The following is a 21,587-nucleotide window of genomic DNA, read 5'->3' as shown; positions in this document are numbered from 1 at the left end:
AGCTTCAGCAAAGCCCCGTGCTCATTCCCTGGAGTCCTTGGTTGGGGGACGTGTCTGTGGAGAGTTGGGGGCTAAGAGGACACCCCCAGAAACTCCCACTGCTGGGCAGAGAGGGAGCGCAGCTGGGGGCAGCCCCTTTCATACTTTGCAGCCATACAGGTTGGGGGCCATCAGGTGGGCTCTATATGTAGAAAAGAGGTGGGCGGCTTCCTGAGTTACCCCTCAACCCTGAGGCTTACAAGGGCCTCCTCAGTTATTCCCCCCAATCTCCTGGGACTTTCTGAAATACAAAGCTAATCTCTCAGCCTGCTTGAGACCCCTCTGCTGTCCCCCACCAGTCTTCATGGGGGAAAATTAAACTCTAGGACATACATACCCTGCAATGGTGGGCTTCCAACCTTTTTGTTCATATACCCCCCCCAAACAAAATGTTAAAACTACATACCCCCTCACACATTCTAAGAGTGACAGAATTTTTCATTGTAAGTTTAATTTTTTTTTGTTGCAAAGAAGGTAATTGTCGAGATAGTGCAAATATTATTAACATTTAAAAATAAAATTATCACTCTTTAAATCACTCTTTTATCATTCTCAATGGAATCTGAATAGCACGGCAAATTGATACCGTTTAAAAATTACGCAAACGAGCTCCTCTTCCACAGCTGGAAGCTTTACCTCATTCTTTTCTCTTCCTGAACGAGCATTTCCATTCTCCTCCCGTGCTCCCCTCCCCCCGTTTTCCATCCAGTGCGATGTCTTCATGCTAGTCTTTTCTTGAGTGCCCTGCTGTATTTCTCTGCCACCAATGTGGTTATATAAATTTAAAGTTTTTTTCTTATTTTTTTGTGACCATAAGCCTCTGATTAAAAGTTTCTTTTGTACTGAGTTGTCATGATAATTAATAATATACACTTGATCAGAATATTATTACATTTGATTGATAATTAGTACACATAAAAGCAAAATTTTATTAGACCATCTCTTAGAGATAGATAGAGCTTTTTAATAATTCTCTTAGTTGGTTCATGTGTCCATGAGCGAATCTTACAGAATGAGAAAGGATTCAGCAGCCTACATATATATGTACACGTATATATAGCTATAAATGCTGGAAAAGTTTGTTCACATAAATAAACCGATAGAATTAGGAGTGTAGCCATATCATTGAAGTCTTTGAAACTCTTCTGAGTTTATGTGCCAAAAACTCCACAGTGATCTGTCATCAAAAATTAGTTTTAATGCTCTATCAGCTGACAATTTCATGAAGTCTTTCTTCGATTATTTTTAACACGGGGAACTGGAAACCTCTTGATTTGCGAAAAACATTTTTTCATTCACTTTCAAAAGATCAATATTCGTTACTGTCCCTTTATTTGGGTCTGAGGATTTTAGGCCCCAGGTATGTCCCACCTTGGACTTGGGCTGGAGAGGTGTGTATGCCTTTCTGGAGTTCTGGGGCAGGTCGGTCTAGAGAAGAGTTTGCAGAACTTGGTCTGGAAATTAATTTCTCAGACTTCCCTGACTCACATACCCCTTGGAAAACCCCAGGTACCCCAGGGGAAGGTGTGCCTGGTTTGAAAATCACTGATCTCCAGGGCTCTCCACAACCTGCCCTTGCTTACCACCCCCCATCCCCAGCCCCATTCTCACCTGATCCCTGAAGGTAGTGCTCCCAAAGGCCTGGCCTATCTGGATGAGTAAGACACCTCCTCCCAGAGGACTCCATCCACAGGTCTCCTCCAGGCTTTTGCCCATGCCTCTGCCCCCACTGTCTTACCTCCCCTTCCTGCTCTCCCCTGTGAGGGTCCTTGACTAACTCATCACCTCCTCCAGGAAGCCTGCCTTGAACGCTCCCCACAGGGAAGAGCTAGGTGTCCTCTGCCCCTTTGTCCACCCTCTCTGGCCTCAGTACTGCACCATCCTGATACTTTCTGCCTCTCCTCTGGTCACCTGTCTCCACATTGTCTCTCCCACTCGACTGTCTGGGGCAAGTCGTCTTGTTCACCTCTAACCTAGCATCTAGCAAGGGCCTTGCCCGAAGTAGGAACCAAAACTCTGGTTGATGATATTGACCAGTGGCCACAGGCTTCCACCAGTATCTCAGGAAGGCTGCTACCCTGGCCATGGGGGCACCTGCCCTGCTCCTCCTCTGCCTCTACAGGTGTTCTTGTCCCACTGGCTTTGAAGGACCAACCTGTCGGGTGAACACAGACGACTGTGTGGAGCACGCATGTGCCAATGGGGGCATCTGTGTGGATGGCGTGGGCAACTACACCTGCCAGTGCCCCCTGCAGTATGCGGGTATGCGGGATTTGATGTCTGCGGGGAGGTGAGGGCCCGTTCCTGTGGGCAGAGGGCTGGGGCCCTGCTTCAGTGTCTGCAAGAGGTTTCTGCTGGGTCAAGCACCAGGAGCACGGTGGGGGCAGCTTCTTTCCTGCCTCTACCTCGTTCTTTCCCCAGGAAGGGCCTGCGAGCAGCTGGTGGACTTCTGTTCGCCAGATTTGAACCCGTGTCAGCACGACGGCCGGTGCGTGGGCACCCCGGATGGGCCCAGGTCAGTGTTGCCCATTTCCAGAGCCAGGGAAGGGAGCGGCTGCCAGGTCTCCTCCCCTCCACCCCTCCTCCTTCCCACCCTATTTCCTCGCCTGTCCAGTGGGCTGGGTCTCAGCCGTGCAGGGCTCCTGCAAGTCAGTATGAAGCGGGGTCATGGGGACAGCTTTTTGGCCAGACAGACCTGAGGGCTGAATGGATGGCTTGACCACTGAGCCTCAGTTTTCTCATCTGCAAACTAGACTCTTTAGAAACTTCTTCCTGGGGTGGTTGTAAGGATGGGACAAACAAATGTATGGAAAGCACTTAGGCCCATGTCTGACATCTGATAAATGCTCCATAAATAGCTATTATCATTCCAGAGTCACGATTTGTCATCCTCAGTTACAAAATCCCTAAAACTCTGAAAACCAAAAGCCGGCTTGATAGCATCATTGGATCTAACCTGAACGTATTTGGTGATAAAGGCTGACCTGCATGGATTTGGGGCTGCTTCCAGGCACTATTTATCCATAGTTATGGGGATAGTTTATATACGAATATATGTAATCTTGCTGCAGAGATATGAACAGGTTGGACAAAGAGACGGCCCCAGATCCCGCTGGCCTATTACATGATATACAGTTTGGGGCACAGGTATTATTTTTCCAAAACCTGCAAAATTCTGAATTCTGAAAATTATCTGGCCCTAGGAAGTTTGCATAAGGGGTCCTTGACTGTTGTCACCATGGTTGTTCCTGGCATGTGTGAAAGTGCTTTGTCACCTGAAGGCTGCGAGACGAAGGTCATGGCGTTTTAATGTCGCTCCCATCTGCAGTTTTGAAACATAATGTCATTTCCGGGACCCCTGTCCCACCGGACAGGGCAGCACGGGGGGTCAGGGCACTGCTCCTTGAGGTCTGTGGCTGAGGGATGCAATCCCAGCCACTCGGGCTTGGTCAGGGCGTGGAGTCACCAGGGAGCCTTTGATCCAGCAGGGGCCGCCTGAGGCCCATGGGCAGAAGGAGGGCCGGGGGATGATCGAGTCCTGGATTCGAGATTGGGGGGCTACCTGGGAGACTGTCCAAATGGTAGACAGACACTGCCCTCCTGGGTGAGCTGCCACGTGGGGTTGGCACGTCAGACCAAAGGGCAGCGGCGGATCATGCGGCACGCCCGCTCTTCAGAGGGGTCAGGCCTCCGGAGGTGGGATAAAGCGGGGCTGCCCACTGTCCCACACACGGTGCTGTGGTTGTCCCGCACATCCAAGGTGAGCACACGGTGGGGCAGGCTGCATGTTCTCTCAACTTCCGGTCTTGGGAGAAAGATGATACTGACAGACACTCAGCTATGCCTGGGACTGGACCTGGAACCCAGCGGGTATTCAGCACATTCATTAAATGAATGAATGAAGAATGCATGCAGGAGTGAATGAATGAAAATGAGGAGCGGGTGGTGGCTTAGCTACTGAAACACTTCAGACTGCCACCCAAAACCCAATAGTGTCTTATATTCAATTGGGTAGGTCAAAATTAGCATTAAAAAAAAAAAAAGATTAGCATTAAAAAATAAAATATCAGAGAGCTTCATGCCATTTTACATAGTAAGGGTAAGTATGATAGCATGAAACTGGTTTCAGGGTGTGTGTGTAGCGGGGGGGGGGGGGGGGATAGAAAGGTATTTATTACAGTTGCAGAACACTGGGAATGAGAAAAAAAAATCCAGGCAAGAGCACCTACCTGGCAGGTTGCGGAGTTTGCAATTTGCAGTTTGCAGTTTCGAAGGGTTTGCTCAGGGATGGCTAGAGTGTTCACCAGAGGCTTCACAGAGGAGTTGAGGTCTTGGCGCAGCTGGACCAAGGCAGGGAAGAGGGTATTCCAGAATCAACCGGTGTCAAGGCAGGGAAGTGCCGGTGGGGTGGAGGTTGCTGCCAGTAGAGACAGGTCTGACCACAAGGTGGATCCGATGTGGCAGCACAGTGAGCATCCTGCAAGGCGGTGAGGGGGTGGAGGCATGTGCCCTACATTTGATGGTTGGTCGAAACGGATTTGCAGGTGAGCACTGAGGCACAGTATGAGCTGGGAAGCTGGGGGCTCACAGAGAGGCAAGCACTAGCCCTCCTGGGGCCAGGAGGCTGTGCTGGTGGAGGTGGGAAGGCTGGGGAAGAGGCATGGATGAGCCTCGTGACCCAGGGCTGTGTGCGGGAGAGCAGCCGGGCAGGTCAGGAAGGGGCTGAACTTTGGCGCTGGATGTACTGCTGGTGGCCGAGTCTGGGTCCCTGACGAATTCCCACCTCCTCCTGCCACTGGTGTCCACACTCCCAGCCCAGAGCGCACCCACGCCCACACAAACTCTCTTGTCCCAGAAAAGTGTCCCAGGATAGGCTGGTGACATCTTTATATTGAGGGCTCTGAGCCCCTGGGAAACCCCAGAGACCCATGAGGCCTTGAGGTTCCCTGTCACAAACACAGCTCCTGTGCCCCACGGCTTCCTGGCTGACTGCCCGCCACCTCCTGCCTGTCCCCAGGTGTGAGTGCACACCAGGTTACGCAGGTGACAACTGCAGTGAGAACCGGGATGACTGCAGAGATCACCGCTGCCAGAATGGCGCCCAGTGTGTGGATGAAGTCAACAGCTACTCCTGCCTCTGTGCCGAGGGCTACAGGTGAGCAGCCCCAGGTGTACCTTGAGGGACTGACTCCTCCTAGCTGTCAGCCTCTGGGCTGGCAGGAGCCCCCAGGCTAGTGGGAGGGAATAAGGGTCATAGCCCGGGAATTTCATCCTGGTGTTTTGACTGTGGCTATGCCTGTCACAGCTGTGTGGCCTTGGGAAAGTTTTTTAACCTCTCTGAGCATAGGCAGAGGGTCCACGACCTATTTAGTGAAGGGAGTGAGAGGCGGGTCCAGCTTAGTGGGCAGTGCCTGCCCAGGGCACCTCTGAGTACACATCCTGCCACAAGGGTCATTTACTTCCTTATCCTGGCTCTCCCGGGAGGTCGGGAGAGGAGAGCACCTGCCCTCCTTCTGGTTACCTACCCTCCATGCTCTGCTTAGGTCTTTTTTTTTTTTTAAAAGTTTTATTGAGATATAATTTATATACCATACAATTCACCTAGTTCGAATATATAATTCAGTGGCTTTTAGTATATACCTTAAGTTGTGCATCCATTACCACAATCAATTTCGGAACAGTTTCATTACTCCAGAAAGAAATTCCATACTTCTTCTCTGTCACCCTAACTTGCCTCCTTCCCAGCTCTAGAAAGCTACTAATATACTAATATCTGTGTCTATAGATTTGCTTATTCTGGATATTTTATATAAATGGAAGCATACAATCTGTGGTCCTTTGTAACTGGCTTTCACTTAGACTCATGTTTTCAGGGTTCATCTATGTGGTATCGTGTATCAGAACTTCATTCCTTTTTATGGCTCACAAATATTCCATTGTGTGGATATATCACATTTGTTCATCCATTCATTTATTGATAGACATTAGAGTTGTTTCCATATTTTGGCTATTGTGAATACTGATGCTGCAGACTGGTGTAGCATATGTCAGAACCACCCGTTGGTAGTAATGTCTCCTCTTTTATTTCTTTACTTTAGTAATACAAGTCTTCTCTCTTTTACTTGTCTTCAGTTTCAGTTTTGATTTTTGTAAAATGGGACAAGAGCGGTGAGTGATTCTTAAACTTTAATGTGCACATGACTCACCTGGCATCTTGTTAAAAATGAGATTCAATAGATTCTCTATTTCTGACAAGTGTCCAGGTAACATTGATGCTGCTGGTCCAGGGTCTGCACTTGTCTCTCAGGATCCTTCTGGTTCTTAGTTCTCTCAGGAAAAGTGTTCATTAGGAGCATCTTCTTTCGCCTTAAGGACCCAGTTTCCCAAGAAGTTCAATGAGTTCATCTTCAGGACGTGGGGGGAAGAAGATGACTCCTGGCCCCCTCACCCTGCCCCGTCTGACCTGTGTCCTTTCATTCTCAGTGGGCAGCTCTGTGAGACCCCTCCCCGCCCGCCTGCCCCCAGGAACCCGTGTGAGGGGACCGAGTGCCAGAACGGAGGCAACTGTGTGGACCAGGGCAGCCGTCCCGTGTGCCAGTGCCTCCCGGGCTTCGGCGGCCCCGAGTGTGAGAAGTTGCTCAGTGTCAACTTCGTGGATCGGGACACTTATCTGCAGTTCACTGACCTGCAGAACTGGCCACGGGCCAACATCACGCTGCAGGTGTGTGCCCAGGGCGCCAGTCACCGAAGGGGGTCAGACAGCGGGGGACCTTGGTCTCAGGTCAGCGCATCAAGACTCATCCCTGCCCAGGACAGCAGGGAGACCCCTGGGTTGGTCACAGCTCTCTGGGTGTGGGTGTCACTATCTCAGATCATACTAGTTTAAGCATAACTGGACATGTTACCGGGTCACAAAATCAGTCTCAGAGAAGGGCAGGCGTGGAGATGGTCTTGTGAGTGATTGGATCCAGAAAAACAAACTTACCAGGATCTTCTCCTGCTATCTCTTGTCTCAAATACTCCTTGGCTTCAGCCTCCAATGCGGCAGATAGGCTTTCTCCACGTGGCTGCAACATGGGCAGCACTAGCTCTGGCCTTAAGTCTTTAACCAGAAATCCCTGCGGCCCCTTATTTATTTTGTGGTTTCATGTCTAGATTCCATCTCAGGACATCACGTTGAGGGGATCAAAGCAAGCCCCACCTCCATAACATGGGTGAATAAGATAGAGATTCTGCCGAATACTTCTTGGGTAGGAAGAGAGGAGGAGAGTGTGTTGCCCACCACATGCTAAAATAGTTAAAATTTCTCTTTAGTCACCTCTCTCTTTTCCCAAAATTTTGCTTCCTGCGTTTTTGTCCCCCTCTCCTCCTTTTTCTCAGAACACTTCCGCCTCTCAAACACGCTCACTCTGCTCTCCTCCCCTTTATCACTTCTCCCAAATCCTGTCCACTGGCATGGTCCACACAGCAAGACCACAGCTAGCCTACCTGCTCCCCAAAAGAAAACTAACCCAAAACATTTCCCACCATTGCCTCGGGAACGTCCTTAAAGAGGCTCAGTTTTCCCCACTATTTCCATTGTTGACTCTTTCTCGCTTGCCCTAGTTGATAATCTCAGAAAAGACCTCTGATTGGCTGCCTTCAGCCACATGCCCATCCCCGAACCAACCACCAAGTCCAAGGAGATGGGCTGCTGTGACTGGCCTAGCCTAGGCCATGTGCTCCCTCTATAGACCAGGGGCAACGTCTTTGCCAGAAGAAAGGGGGGTGGGGGAGAGGGGCTGGCAGGAAAGAAAGGAGCATGGCTCCAGCAGCATCACAGAGGGGTCTGCTGCCCAGGGCACAACGTCAGCTGCTCGTGCAGCTGCAGTGACAGGCCCTAACTCCTGAGTGGCTCCTTCTAGGTGTGGGTGGCACTGGCCTTCCTGAGAGCCTTCCTGAAGTTGTCCTCTCTGTAGGTCCCACCCTGGCTCCACGGCAGCTCCCTGAGGTCCACAGGGTGGGCTGCCCCACAGCCAGTTTTACTCTTCTCCTCCCCGGGTAGGTGGGCTGAAGGGCTCTTATGTAACCCTGTTGGCACACGGTTTTTAGGCCTCAGCTGGCCCATCTGCCCTCTGCTGCCTGGCCCAGACCACACTGTCTCTGGATAGGATTTGAACCAGGAGCCTCCAGCCTCTGTCAGCACTCCCTGGAGGGCATGTCATCTGGGCAGGCAGTGGAGGACCGTTGTGCACACAGGACCTCTCTTCCCATTGTGGGTCCTCCATCGGTTCTACCTCCCAGCCTGTGCTGCTGCTGCATGGGACGGGGTGGAAGAGAAAGTGCCACTTCCTATCAGGTCTCTACGGCAGAGGACAACGGGATCCTGCTGTACAATGGGGACAATGACCACATCGCGGTGGAGCTGTACCAGGGCCATGTGCGTGTCAGCTACGACCCGGGCAGCTACCCCAGCTCTGCCATCTACAGGTAGAGCTTCCTCATGTCCACCAGCCACTCTCAGGCATCTCCTGGGCCAAGAGCAGATCATTTGGGGGACCACCAGAACCTGAGCTGCCTGAGTGGAACAGGCATTCGAATCACTGAGTGCAGCCCAGCTTGGGGCTGAGGCTCTCTGAGGCCTGGGCAGTGGTCCCGCCCTTCCCCATCTCACCACCGCCTCACAGGGGGTTCCTCAGTGGGGAGGGAGAGACTGATTAAGATGGAAAGACCTGCCCCAAACTTTCTCCAGGGAGTCCCGAGAAAGGGAGCAGGAAGGACTAGGCCATAGGCCACCGAGTCCCCACAGTCCCCACCCTAATAGATGTGATCCCCTGCGAAGCAGCTGCTGGACCAGTGGCCTTTCTGGGAAAGTGTCCAGATAGGGATGGGCCAAACTGAAGCCCATTCCCTGGGGTGGGGGCACCCCATCTTCTTCCAGTGCTGAGACGATCAATGATGGGCAGTTCCACACTGTTGAGCTGGTAACCTTTGACCAGATGGTGAATCTCTCCATCGATGGCGGCAGTCCCATGACCATGGACAACTTCGGCAAGCACTACACACTAAACAGCGAGGCCCCCCTCTATGTGGGAGGTGAGGACCTGCCCTGCCCCAAGCCTTTCCATCAGGTGATGGTGACAGCCATTCCAGGTGGGGCCTCTGTTGTTCTCTGGCCTGCAACTTACCAGGAGAGCTGGTAGCATGGCCATTGAATTGTGGGGTACATTCCAGGTGTGGGAGAGGGTCCTAGTGAATGGCCAAACCACTGGTGGATTGTTCTTCCCTGTCTGCAATCAGGCTGCTGCCCACTCAGGCCAGACTAATGAATAAGATAAGTGACTGAGTTGGGCCTGAGGCCTGGCCTTACAGGGTTGGGGGGGTGGGGGTGAGGTGAGAGCTGGGATTTTCCCAGCTACCCTCTGCACTGTGGGCAACTTACCTTTTGGTTTTGGATCAGAAGGGGTTTGTCAGTTGTTCAGGGTTCATCCCCAGTCTTGGGGTCCTCAGAGGCCCAGAGCTGCTGTAGTAGACCCAGGCATGGAGTCCCTGCATTAGCTGGGGACCACCCAGCTGGCCTTACAGACGTTGCAGCTCAATGGCCCTTTCCACAACCTGCAGCAGATATGGGGGATGGAGAACCCAAGCTCTAAACCTAGCTCTGCTGTTTACTAGTTGTGCAATTTTGGACAAGTCACTGAGCACTGAGCATCCAGTGGGGTTTAGTGACTCCTACCTCGGAGAGTTGCTGGGAAGTGGTGACCACAAAAGCAGGTGACAAAGTGCCATACACCTGAGTTCTAGGCTCCAGTCCTTTCCTCCATCTGGAGATAAAAGCTGGAATTCCAGAGGGAAAGAAGGGTGAGGGCGGCCAGACTTAACACCCAGAGTCTCACTTGTGAACTGGCTGCCGCCAGGCCCGGCACTCTGGGTTCTGAGCACGGAGGAAGCAGCTTTTCCATTCCTTCTGGGAAAGGAGTCTGGACCCTCCAAGGTAGCAGAGGACCTTGACCCAGGGTTGCAGAGACAGAAGGACAGAGGTCGAGGGCAAGAGGGAACACTGTGGAGATGCCCCACAGTCCTCAGCGGTGGGTGCCGGGCCCAGACCGAGCCTGACTCAGCCCAGCTCTGCTCCCCTCCCCGCCGCCCCAGGGATGCCGGTGGACGTGAACTCGGCTGCCTTCCGCCTGTGGCAGATCCTCAATGGCACCAGCTTCCATGGTTGCATCCGAAACCTGTACATCAACAACGAGCTGCAGGACTTCACCAAGACGAGGATGAAGCCAGGCGTGGTGCCAGGCTGCGAGCCCTGCCGGAAGCTCTACTGCCTGCATGGCATCTGCCAGCCCAACGCCACCCCGGGGCCTGTGTGCCATTGTGAGGCTGGCTGGGGGGGCCTGCACTGCGACCAGCCAGCTGATGGCCCCTGCCATGGCCACAAGTGAGCGCAGGCCCCGCCCACCTGCCGGCTCCCTTCCCTTCCCTGCAATTCCTCTTCCCTGTAGTGAGCAAACGCTACTTTTAAAACCTCCAAATAGGACTATGTGGCCTGATGCAGGGTTTTATTATTATTTTTCCTGGTTTTCAGTTTTTATTAAGAGGAAGGATCCCTGGGGACAAGCACAGACTCACAGTTTGCCCCCGTGTTTCAGTCTCGGGAACAGGATACCACCCCATGATGCTAAGGCTGGGAATGCGGGGCACCCTCGGGTGGGGGCCTTGGCTCGGCCCTGGCCTGTCCTCACAGGGCTTTTTCTCTGTCTCCTCCAGGTGTGTCCACGGGAAGTGTGTGCCCCTCGACGCTCTTTCCTACAGCTGCCAGTGCCAGGATGGGTACTCGGGGGCCCTGTGCAGCCAGGCCGGGGCGCCTGCAGACCCGTGCGGGGGCCTGCGGTGCCTGCGCGGCCACTGCCAGGCCTTGGCCACCGCGGGGGCACACTGCGTGTGTGACCCTGGCTTTTCGGGCGACCTTTGCGAGCAAGGTCAGGGGCCCCCCTCCTGACGTGCCCCCTCCAGGGTCCCTCCCCACAGCTGGCTTTAGCGACGTGGTGTTCTCTCCCTCCCCGCCTCGGCAGCCCCTCGAGACCCTGCCCCATTCCTGCAGCTTAGGCCGCTGCTGGGCTTCAGCACCTCCCGCCCCGTCCCCCGCCCTCTAGGCTGAGTCCCAGTCCCAGACAGGGCCTCGTCTCTCCCTGGCTCAGCTTTCCTTGCCGCCCCGCCTTTCGGGTTAGGTGCCCTTCTGGCTGGGGTCCCTCCTTGCAGAAGAGGCCATCGGGGTAACAACTCCTGCCCAAACCTCTGCATCTTGGCCCTACCACCTTGGGACCAGGGAGCAGCAGGAGGTCTGAGGGTTGCAGGCTCCTTCTCAGGCCCTCCCTGGTCCACGTGACCAAGATGCTTCTGCTGGAATAGGGACTGCCGAGGGGGGCAGGCGGAAGCCTTGAAAATCCAGAACTCAACTCCTCTAGCTACAGGGAGCCCACCCAAGCCTGCAGCCCATCTGTCCTGTGGGGCCCTGGCAGCTAGAAAGTCTTCTTTCCCCCCTGACCTCCCTGTGGGCCTAGGAGGAAGCCTGTGCATGTGCATGTCGGGCAGGGAGGATGCTGGGGATGAAGTGGGGTCCAAGAGCTAGAGGACCCCGTTCCAGGAGGCTGCCTCTCCTCTCCCCTCTCCCCCTCCCACCTCCTCCTGCTGCCCCGGGCAGCGCTGACCCATGGGTATGCCCTGAGGCTTTGTCTTGGTGTCTGTCCCATCTAGAGTCCGAGTGCCGGGGGGACCCTGTCCGGGACTTTCACCAGGTCCAGAGGGGCTATGCCATCTGCCAGACCACGCGCCCACTGTCGTGGGTGGAGTGCCGGGGCTTGTGCCCGGGCCAGGGCTGCTGCCAGGGCCTGCGGCTGAAGCGGAGGAAGTTCACCTTCGAGTGCAGCGACGGGACCTCCTTTGCCGAGGAGGTGGAGAAGCCCACCAAGTGTGGCTGTGCCCTCTGCGCATAGCGCCCAGTGCCAGCAGGGAGGGCGAGGGCTGGTGAGGGGCGCGGCCACGGGGAGACCTGGGCTGGGGTTGGGCCATCACCAGGGTGGCTCCTGGGACCGGGGCAGCCTTTCTAGAGCATACCGCTCACAGCTGGGGGCCGAGAAGGCGGGGGAGGCCTGGGTGCAGACCACTCTCTCCGGAAGTGCCTTGCACAAATAGGCGCTTAATAAATATTTGTTGAATGAATGTTTGCGTGAGGTCAGGCCAAGAAGTGCAGAATGGTGACACTCCCTCCTTGCCTACTACCTGGGACTGAAGAAGGGACTAGACCCTTCCCAAACCAACCTTTCTCTCTTGTCTGAGGTCCATGCTGGCCCCAGAGCCCCCTGCCCCCTGCAAATAACCTTGAATGACTCTCAGCCTCCCCTGGGGGAGCCAGCCTGGCTCTCAACTCCTGCCGGCCAGCGCCTTCAGGCAGTAGGCCAGGCTGCAGCGGGGAAGGGCCCCCTCCTGCTGGCCAGGAAGGGACTGACACTTGCTCCTGGGCTGATTGGCAGCACAGCCACTTCTCCCTCGGGAACAACACTGGGGCTGGAGGTGGATCCTCAGACCAGACCTCATGTGGAGGAAATGGTCACCGGGACTGCTTGGGGGCGGGGACCCCGCCAAAGAGGATGGGGGGTTCTTGTTTCCAGCTAGATAAATATCACCACCTCCAGACACTAGCCACCAAAGGGGCATTGGTTCTGCCACCAACCAGCCCTAAGCTGCTGGCAAGCCTCTGGCAGGAGCAGAAGGGCCAGGGCCAGGGCCAGGGTGAGAGCTCCTCCTGAGGAGACAGGTTTCCGGGCCCCTCGTGCTGCAGACCAGTGGGGAACCATGGTCTGAGCATCAGAAACCTCTGCTGGCTCTGTCGCTCTGGGCAAACTCCTTCCCCGTGGGCCCGGCCTCCTCAGCTGTCAAATGGGGAGGTGGGGTGACTGAGGCAGTGGACACCCTCCCACCGTGGCTCCAGGAGGGAGGCTGCGGGAGCTGGATCTATGTTCATTAATCACATCAACAAGTGTTTACGTGCCTGACTGGGGCCGGGTACTGTGGGTGTTCTGCTGTCACGGACAGATGCCAGCTGATCACAGCGCATCACGGGAGTGACCAGGAAGCCTGGAGCCAAGCGACGGCTCCAACCGCAGACACGGCCCCCGGCTGGAGTTGCTCACCCTGGGCGTTTGCAAGGAAGGACTCGGTGTTTGAAGAGTCGCCGAACACACGACTGTGCAACCACAGATGCTTTTCTTCCATGCGGAATGAAAAAGTAGAAAGATTATCTTTGAGTTTAACTAGTGAGCTGGCTAAAAGACAGGTCACACTCTCCTGTCCCAGATGTCTCCCCAGGAGTGTGCCCATGGGGGATACTGGTGGGCAAGCAGGCTGAGCACACCCCTTTTTTGGCTCCTTCCATCTGCAGACAGAAGGCAGGGTTGGGGGAGTGTTGGGTGGGGTTGGGATGGCATTGCGCCTGTGTTCTCAGCCACCGTGGTGGCACGGGGAGCCCTTGCTGCTGAGTAGTAGAGGGCTGGAGCCTCCTGCGACTCGGACCCTGGCATGTCCCCTATGCCGGGACTCAGGCCAGTGAGTTTGTGTCCTGGGACCCCTGTAATGAGAAGAGGGACCTGCCCTATCATCCTGGGGAGGTGCCCTCCTGGCTGAATCGGCTCCTTTCCCGTCGCTCTGGGCAAGGCCACAGTGCCCTTGCCCCCTGTGGACGGCAGCCTGGACCTCGCTGCATAGCATCCCTCTCTTACCTGGAGTTTTTGGGCCACTGAGGGACCCTGGACAGCAGCTAGCACCAGGCTGGACAGGCAGGAAGGCTCGAGTGCTGCTAGTTTGCCCTTCCATGGAAGAGGTGTTCTGGGACCCACCAACCCTGAGAAATGTCCCTTCCCCTGGCCACCACCATTCCCCATTGCTCTGGAGAAGCAGCTCCCTGGGCTTGAGGGGCCCTGACTGGAAGGGGCCTCTCGACTTTGCAGAAAATGGAAAGGGCGCCTACAGACAGGCGATGGCTGCCTCGAGTCCTGCAGCCCCAGGGCTGCAGGGTAAGGAGGGCAGAGGATGGGGTGCTCACAGGCAGCACCCTGACCCCGCTTGCCCCTCCACAATGCCCCGTGTCCCAGCCCAGCTCCACACTCTCGCTCGGGCCCAAGGCAGCCAAGTGCCCCAGGACCAACTTTTCCTCAACTTAGCCACCAACCTGCAAGTTGCTGAGGACCTGGATCCCTGCTCATCTTGCCTGTTCACGTTTGGCCCTGCTGAGTCCCAGTAGGCTACTGTGAAATCATCTGTTTGAGAAGTCATCACCACACCTTGCCACCCCTTTGGTGAAGACCTTCCGTTCACTTTGATGTCGCCATTGGCTGTTTCCATTAAACACGCACTGAAGAGACACAGGCAGGCGAGTCCTGAGGGTGTGGCTGCTCTGGCAGCACCTCCGGCAGCAGCGGCCCGGGCTCCCTGTGAAGCTGGACGGAGATGGAAAAGGCCGGACTTTGTCTCCTCTTTGCCTGCTGTTAGCTTAACCACGAAAGTATCTCTTTATACAGAATACTTAACAGATTCTAATATATATTTGTATTTCATTTTGTTATAGTATTTTTATATGTTAAAGTCAACATCCAGTGTCTCGTTTGATTTTCAGATGTTCTGTGGTTGTGACATTCTGGGGATTTCTGTAGCCTCATTTGGGTCACTCTTTAGAGAGACCGATTTAGATCAGGTCTGTGAGGGAGACACACTTACCCTTTGCCTAGAAGTGTTGTTTTAGGACATGTTGGATATTGTCTGTTGTCTTCCATGTGAACATGACATTGATTCACTCAGGTTCTGCCTCGTTGGTCTCTTTTTCTGCACTGAGGACGAGCCAGGGCTTCCGATGTGTATCTTCCCCGGGTTCTTGGGTGGCCCACACACCAGCCACCATCCAGGGATGGCACCCAGATGCAGCACGTGTGGGACATCTGCCCTTGGAACTCTCTGGTCTTCCTGAAGTGGCGAAGAAGTCCGTTCCTAATGCAGAAAGAAGGGAAGGTCTGGGGGATGTCCCGGTCATAGCTCCCCGGGGGGCGGGGGGCATCCGTGTGAGGACAGAGCCTGGCACTGCACGGCACACACGGAGATCCGGGAGGGTGCTCGTCCTCGTCTCCCCTCAAGTGTCTGCTCTTACACCCACGTTCTGTAAGTTTGCGTATAGAGCCACATCCATATTTAATCTGGCTCCGAAGGATTCAGAGCGTCAGGATAACAGATGAGAAACGCAGTGAGGCTTCTCAGGCTGTCTCGTAAGGTTAACCTGCCTGTCGTCAGAACAGCGGTTCTCAGGGAGTCGGTGGAGAAAGGATGTGAACGTACTTCTACAGTGGTTCTGGTACGACTTCAGACTCCATGCACTATTGCATACAAGAGTTTTGTAGGATGAACACCTAAGGGAGGCCCGGCCCCTGAGCCAAGACACCCCAGCTGGCCTCCCTCTGATGCCAGCACCACAGGCTGATTTCCCACTAGAAGATCGGGCTGAGATGATAGTTGTACAAGCTGCACTTTGCAGCACGTGGTCACCTTGAAAGCAGGCAGGGATAGGAACTGCAGTGCTTTTAAGGCAATTAGGGATTTTGGAGGAAATGTAATGAACCAGGTACATCACAGAAAACGGCTTAGAAGAGGGTGTAAGCTCAAGTGTCTAGACTGGCCAGTAGGGTACCTAAGAGAGTCAAGAGGACACACGTCCTTCAGGCCCATCATTTATATTGCCCCTTCTGACAAAGCAGCAGGTACAGAAACCTATTTCCCTACTGGAGGAAAAAAAATGGGGGGAGGGACAAATGGTAACTATGGTAACTAACAGGGATAGTAGTGGCTTGAAGGGCATGTTTTCCAATCTTCTAAACTCCAGCTGAATCTTACCATGCACAAATTGGGTCGGATCTTCATTATCATTTTATTTATTTTTATTATAATTTATGCTTATAGCACCTGGTCTTCCTAGGTGGTCTCCCATCCAAGTACTAACCAGGCCCGACGCTGCTTAGCTTCCGTGATCAAACATCGGGCTTGTTCAAGGTGGCATGGCCGTAGACCCAGGACCTGCTGCTGTGTGGAAAGCAGACGTGCTAACCACTACACTAGGGAACCACGTCCTATCTTTTTAAAAAGAGAAGTCTGAAATCAACTTTTCTGTAAATACTCAGTTTTTAAATGTCTATAAAAAACACAAACCATGGGGCCGCCAGTTTGCAAAGTGAAAGTAAATAAGTGGCTCATTTCACAGTTAAAAGGAAATCGCTATCCCAGGAGATGGGCACTGGAGGGCTTGGTTGGGGGGTGGGGGTGGGGTGGAGGTAGTCGGGCTGCCCAGGCCTCCATCCGGAGCTGCCACGTTTTCCTGAGATGGGTGATAATGCATCTATCGCCCCTTGAACCCAGGCCCTCAGAACTAATTAGAGGTTATCCCTCACCCCAAGCTAGTTTGCACCTCTCAGGTCATATGCTAGTTATTCTACCACAGGATGAATATTGGAGGGAAAGAGGTCTATTTTAAGGATGAAAAGTCTTCATCTGGATAATTCTCCAAATTCAAACTGAGAATGGGTGGCCTGACTGCCAGTGGCCAGGTCATTTTCACTGGGAGTAGCTCTGTACGTTAATGGCTGCTGTCAGATTAACTTGTTAATGAAATCACTGCTGATTCTATAGGAATCATTGGTCCACTGGGTCCTTAAATAGACCCATCCCAAGTAGAGCTGAAAGAAAATAATGAAACAGGTCATGAGGCAAGTGAACGGAAGGATTGTTGACCACCTTTTGGCTACACCCCAAATGGGCTACAGAGAGCTTAGGGCAGCCTTCCCTGGTGGCTGTGCCTATTACTCCCTTATGTAACTGGCTTACCTGAGGTCGGGAGCATGAAGAATTCAACTGCTCCCTGCCCCTGAGGATGGAGCACTGGCACCTTTCCAACTCTGCCGTGGGAATTCCCTAAGATTCACCCACTGCGTTTTCTTGCTCCCTGAAGTTGAAGCACAACCCATAACATGGCCATAGATCCAGCAAACAATGCTCCTTTCAAGTCCTGATACAGGGGCCGAGGCAGAAGCATTAGTAAGTCTGTCTTGCTTTTTGATTCCTTCTGGCAACTTATCACCTTTAGGCTACGAGTCAAATGCTGGGCTTCGATGCATTTGGTACCCTCTTCAGTGACCACATGAACACACTTTAATATCAAAGAAGTTTAATACGCTGCAATAAAATAAGCGCCTAGAAAAAGCTCATGGAATAGATGTCAATGTTAGAGAAATCCCTCCCACACATCCTCTAGCTCCGAACCCCATCCCTCAAAACCAAACAAGAAAATCTGAAACAACAAAGGAAATCCTTCAAGCTTGGATTTCAGTGAGCCCCTTTACCAATAACAAGAACAGTTTCCTACAATGGCCTAATAGAAAAGTAAAATACAGAAGCACAAAAAGTCCACAAGATTTCAATATTTAAAGACTTGGTACATATTCAAAGTTAAAATAACTCCAACTTTTATAGCTATACATATTGTTTTAAAGCAACTTAATATATTTTTAAATTTCATATATACACTCTCAAAGGTTCTTCAGGTGAGGTATGTAAACATTGTCTAATGAAAAATTTTCAATGTTTCAAACCAACAAATTCACAGCATACATTGAATTTTCATCCATTAACGACACAGTATTTTCCTACACTCACTAACATAGTGGAAATCCAGGCCCAAGAGATACACGCTGATCATTCAATAACCATTTGCAGAATTTTTCATTTCACTGTTCTTGGGAAGACCACCTTCACCCAGGTCAGGGGCACACGCTTGGTGCCAGGAAAGGGCTAGGCCCTCGGAGACGCTCTCCTTGGGCATCTGGATCACTGGCTAAGACTCACAAGACAGCAAAAAGGAGCACACCTGAACAACTACAAGATTGACCTTGGCAATGACAACACTGGGGGAAACCAGACCTTTAAAGGAACGGTAGAGATTCATCTTAGAGCTTGCCCTAAACTCATTCTGAAGGGTCGTGGCCTAAAAAGAATAAAAACCCAACACGGCACCTGAGCTTCAGTTAAATTGCATGGGCCTCCTATGACCCCTGGGCCCCTCAGAGGCGTTAACTCCGGCCTAAAGGGGAACCCTGGGCTGTGCTTTTCATACAGGTTGGGGTTGAATTTCTTAATATCATAATGCATACGGGAAAATAATGCCATGAGTTCATAAAGATGACCGATGCCTGTACACAGGTACCGGCCAGTGACCTTGGAGGAGCTCGATTTTGAAAACTACTTGTTCCCTGAGGGTAAACAGCAGGCTTCTATAAAGTGAGGCTAATAAAGGGATTATTTATTACAAGGTAATAAGACTTGGGGCACCTCAGGCCAGAATTCTATTTTACCCCCACATAGTCTACAATGCCCCCTCCCAGCCCTCCCACCACAAGAAGTAGTCACCTTCCCAATGATACAACATAGGCAAGTTTCTTTCCTCTTGCTTGCTTTCAGGCTCAGCAACGGAAAGTTTTATCCTAATGCACCCACTTCAATCTAAAAAAACACTAGTGAAAATTTCCAAACACCATCATAAATACAAAAGAGAAGACATATTCCAAAAGCCTAAAAAACTACATTATTCTGTTAATGGTTATTCGGGTATGGGGTATTTTTTTTTTTTTTTTTGTAAAATTTAGGACGTTCACAAGGAGAGGCTGCTGAACAGCTCAGAAACCTGTTGAACTGGACTCGCTGGGAGACTTGGAGCGACTGCCTTCTTTACACTTGACCTAAATGGTTTAACCCCAGACGTGAAGGGGGCTTCAGACATTTCAAACCCAGGCACAGAGTAGGACTCCAGGAAATGGGCTAGCTTTTAAATGTAGGTCAGATATAGTCAAAGGACTTTAAACTGATCGCTTAATTTTCACATTTACTCTATAACCAAATGAGCTTTGCCTCCACTAGATTCTGCAAGCCCTACAAATTCATGGGAAGTTTATAACTTTTCAATCTCTATGCCCAATTTTGGATGTGTCTGGTGCTGGCAGATTTCACATCCACTGCTAGAGTTCTAAGCCTGAAAGGAGCGTGCAGACAAACAGAAGCACAATTTCAAGTACAGCAACCTCTCTGACAAAGGCAAGAGGTCTTAGCAAGAGCTGTTCTACCCCGACCCTATCCTCTGAGACAAGGGCCCCTGTGGAGCCCAGAATAAATGTTATTATCTAGGATCTTATTGCTTATGGGCAACATATCAAAAAGAACATCTGGAAATCTGCTCTGCAGATCCGGGGACTGACCACTGACCAGTTTATCATACACACGCATATATATATATATATATAATATATAACATAACCAGATGAGAAGAGGGGCAATTAAAGCTTGGATTCGATGTAACATAACAGATCGAATGCCCCAAACAGCTCTCAACCTGCTGGTTTTTGTTCTTTCTCCATGTGTGTTATGAAAGGAAGTCCACTGCTCAAAATATATTCTACAATACTACGATGCAAACCAACATCACTCAGAACATGAGTCTGTATACATATAATAAATATTTTTTAAAAACTATTTACAACATTATGTCTTGTGAACATTTAGATGAGAGCAAAATTTATTTCCTGCAAAGGTTAAAAAAGTTTTGACTGTCTAGTTCAGTGCTAAATTCCCTGGCACCTAGTTACCCATTCACATTTCATCTTAAAATCAAGATTTGCTTACAAATAGTATCTTAGAAAAAACATTCTCCAGCATTACTGTTCAAGTGTCCCCATTTGTTTAGAAAAGACAAAGAGAAGCCACGATATGCAAGGTATGATTCAAATGAATGACAAAAATCTGTGTGTCCAGTCCCAAGCTCTCTGAAATCCTGAAGTTGCAGTCCTCAGTCCTGGCAAAATAAGAGTCATGACTCAGACAGGGGCGCCCAGGAATGGGGCACAGGGAAGAGGAATATGACCGTAAAGCGTCGGTCCCATTACATACAGGGGTGCTCACAACTGCAGACTAGGACTCCTGAGATGTAAAGCTGCACACATCTTAGAACAGATGGTCTTGTTCTGTAACCACCGTTACAGGGAGGGCTGGCCCACATCTGCACGGATGCTGAGAAAAGGAGGTGGAGGAGGGGGTGAGGTGCTCATGAGTACTCTCAAGGTGTGGAAGGAAACATGCTTATCTCCCATGGCAATGAGAGTGGGAACAGGTCTTTCACAAACATGAGAAAGACTAAAATACAACTTAATGCTTTCTTTAGGCGACCAGTGGTTTCTCCATATCCCACAGGTATGGGTTTGGATTTTCTTGGGGTTACAACTAAGGCTCACTTTCCTGCACAAGCTGCTGAAGTGCACAGGTGAATGTACCAACTGCGTATGTAAAAAGTGGGCTGCTTGAGGCAAGCCCTGATGCCATGCCTAGCACAGCCATACTGATGGTGAGAGAACCATTTTGTTCTGGGGTGGGGTGACAGTGGGGGGATGTGCTCAGGTTCCTAATCCACATTACATCTGCCCCCAAACAGTGACAGTTTCAATGCCCCACCATTCTGCCTTCACTGTGTTATTTGGGGGTTCAGTGGCTGAGCATAGTAGCTGAGGAGGATGGGTGGCTAGAAAGAACACTTTTTTGAAAAGCCCTTTTGAAAGTTATTTTTTGTTGTTGTTAAAATAAATACTTTCTATAGAAGCATTTGAACAGGAAAATATCACGATTTACACAGTGAAATAAATTCCACAGTGATGTGTATAAATATGCACTATATATATATATATATATATTTTTTTATTTTTTTTTTGAAGCCACAGTCATTAACAGTCTTCTAGAACTATTAAGAATGCAGAAACCACTGGTGAAACTAATAACCTTAAGTTATAGTGGCTCTAAAACTAATCCCTACTTGTGGTATAAATATACAAAATTATGCAAATCTTGTTTGTATAGCATCTTTTCCACAAACTAGTTCCCAAATACTATAGCTTCAGCTACAAGACAACATGAGGTGTAGATTATAGAAAACAGTAGGGGGTGAAAAGGTTGATAAACTGAATTGCATTTAGACACAGTGGCTAAATATCAGAAGAAAGCATTTTCTAATCTGTCACAAATGTGTTCAGTGAAGCGCTTGGGAGGTGGGTGACTTCCCAGAGAAGATGCCTCCTGGAGGGGGGCTGGGGGCGCAAGCAAAGAGGGAAGAGGCCGGAGGCGGCTCTGCAAGATGAGATGGGCCGGGCCTGACCACGGGGCTTCACTAGCCAGGCCAGAGCGCGTGGCACTTCAGGCTACAGCGGCTGGTGTGCCAACGAGCTGCCACTGGCATGCTGCTATTTTTAAAAGCTGAGAACGGGTGGTCTGGATTTGAGGTTCTAACAGGCAAAGACCAGCCATTTAGGTTGACAATGACCAAAGCTTGGGGGGTAATAAACTGGCACATACACTGCACCTGAAAAAGAAAAGAGGGGCTCTGGGGGATCAAGCTAACTCACTCTATGTTGCCTGGGAGAGTCAAATTCGCCCTGATTCATAAACAT

The 21,587-nt window shown here is 51.4% G+C and overlaps 1 protein-coding gene across 1 annotated transcript in view; it reads left to right on the top strand.

The window, feature by feature from the left end:
- The window catches only part of SLIT1 (slit guidance ligand 1), a 150,893-nt gene extending 138,771 nt beyond the window's left edge, over positions 1-12,122 (top strand). The window contains exons 29-37 of the mRNA XM_016164202.2: positions 2,162-2,301; positions 2,461-2,554; positions 5,057-5,194; positions 6,523-6,760; positions 8,378-8,508; positions 8,960-9,114; positions 10,171-10,459; positions 10,789-11,000; positions 11,776-12,122. Coding sequence (XP_016019688.2) covers positions 2,162-2,301; positions 2,461-2,554; positions 5,057-5,194; positions 6,523-6,760; positions 8,378-8,508; positions 8,960-9,114; positions 10,171-10,459; positions 10,789-11,000; positions 11,776-12,014 — 1,636 coding nt within the window. The 3' untranslated portion in view covers positions 12,015-12,122. The remainder of the gene's footprint in view (positions 1-2,161; positions 2,302-2,460; positions 2,555-5,056; positions 5,195-6,522; positions 6,761-8,377; positions 8,509-8,959; positions 9,115-10,170; positions 10,460-10,788; positions 11,001-11,775) is intronic.
- Positions 12,123-21,587: the final 9,465 nt, after the last annotated feature.

Source organism: Rousettus aegyptiacus, unplaced genomic scaffold (genome assembly GCF_014176215.1).
Source record: "Rousettus aegyptiacus isolate mRouAeg1 unplaced genomic scaffold, mRouAeg1.p scaffold_m13_p_6, whole genome shotgun sequence".
In the NCBI taxonomy this organism is placed as follows: domain Eukaryota; kingdom Metazoa; phylum Chordata; class Mammalia; order Chiroptera; family Pteropodidae; genus Rousettus; species Rousettus aegyptiacus.
This window is presented reverse-complemented; position numbering and strand designations above follow the sequence as displayed.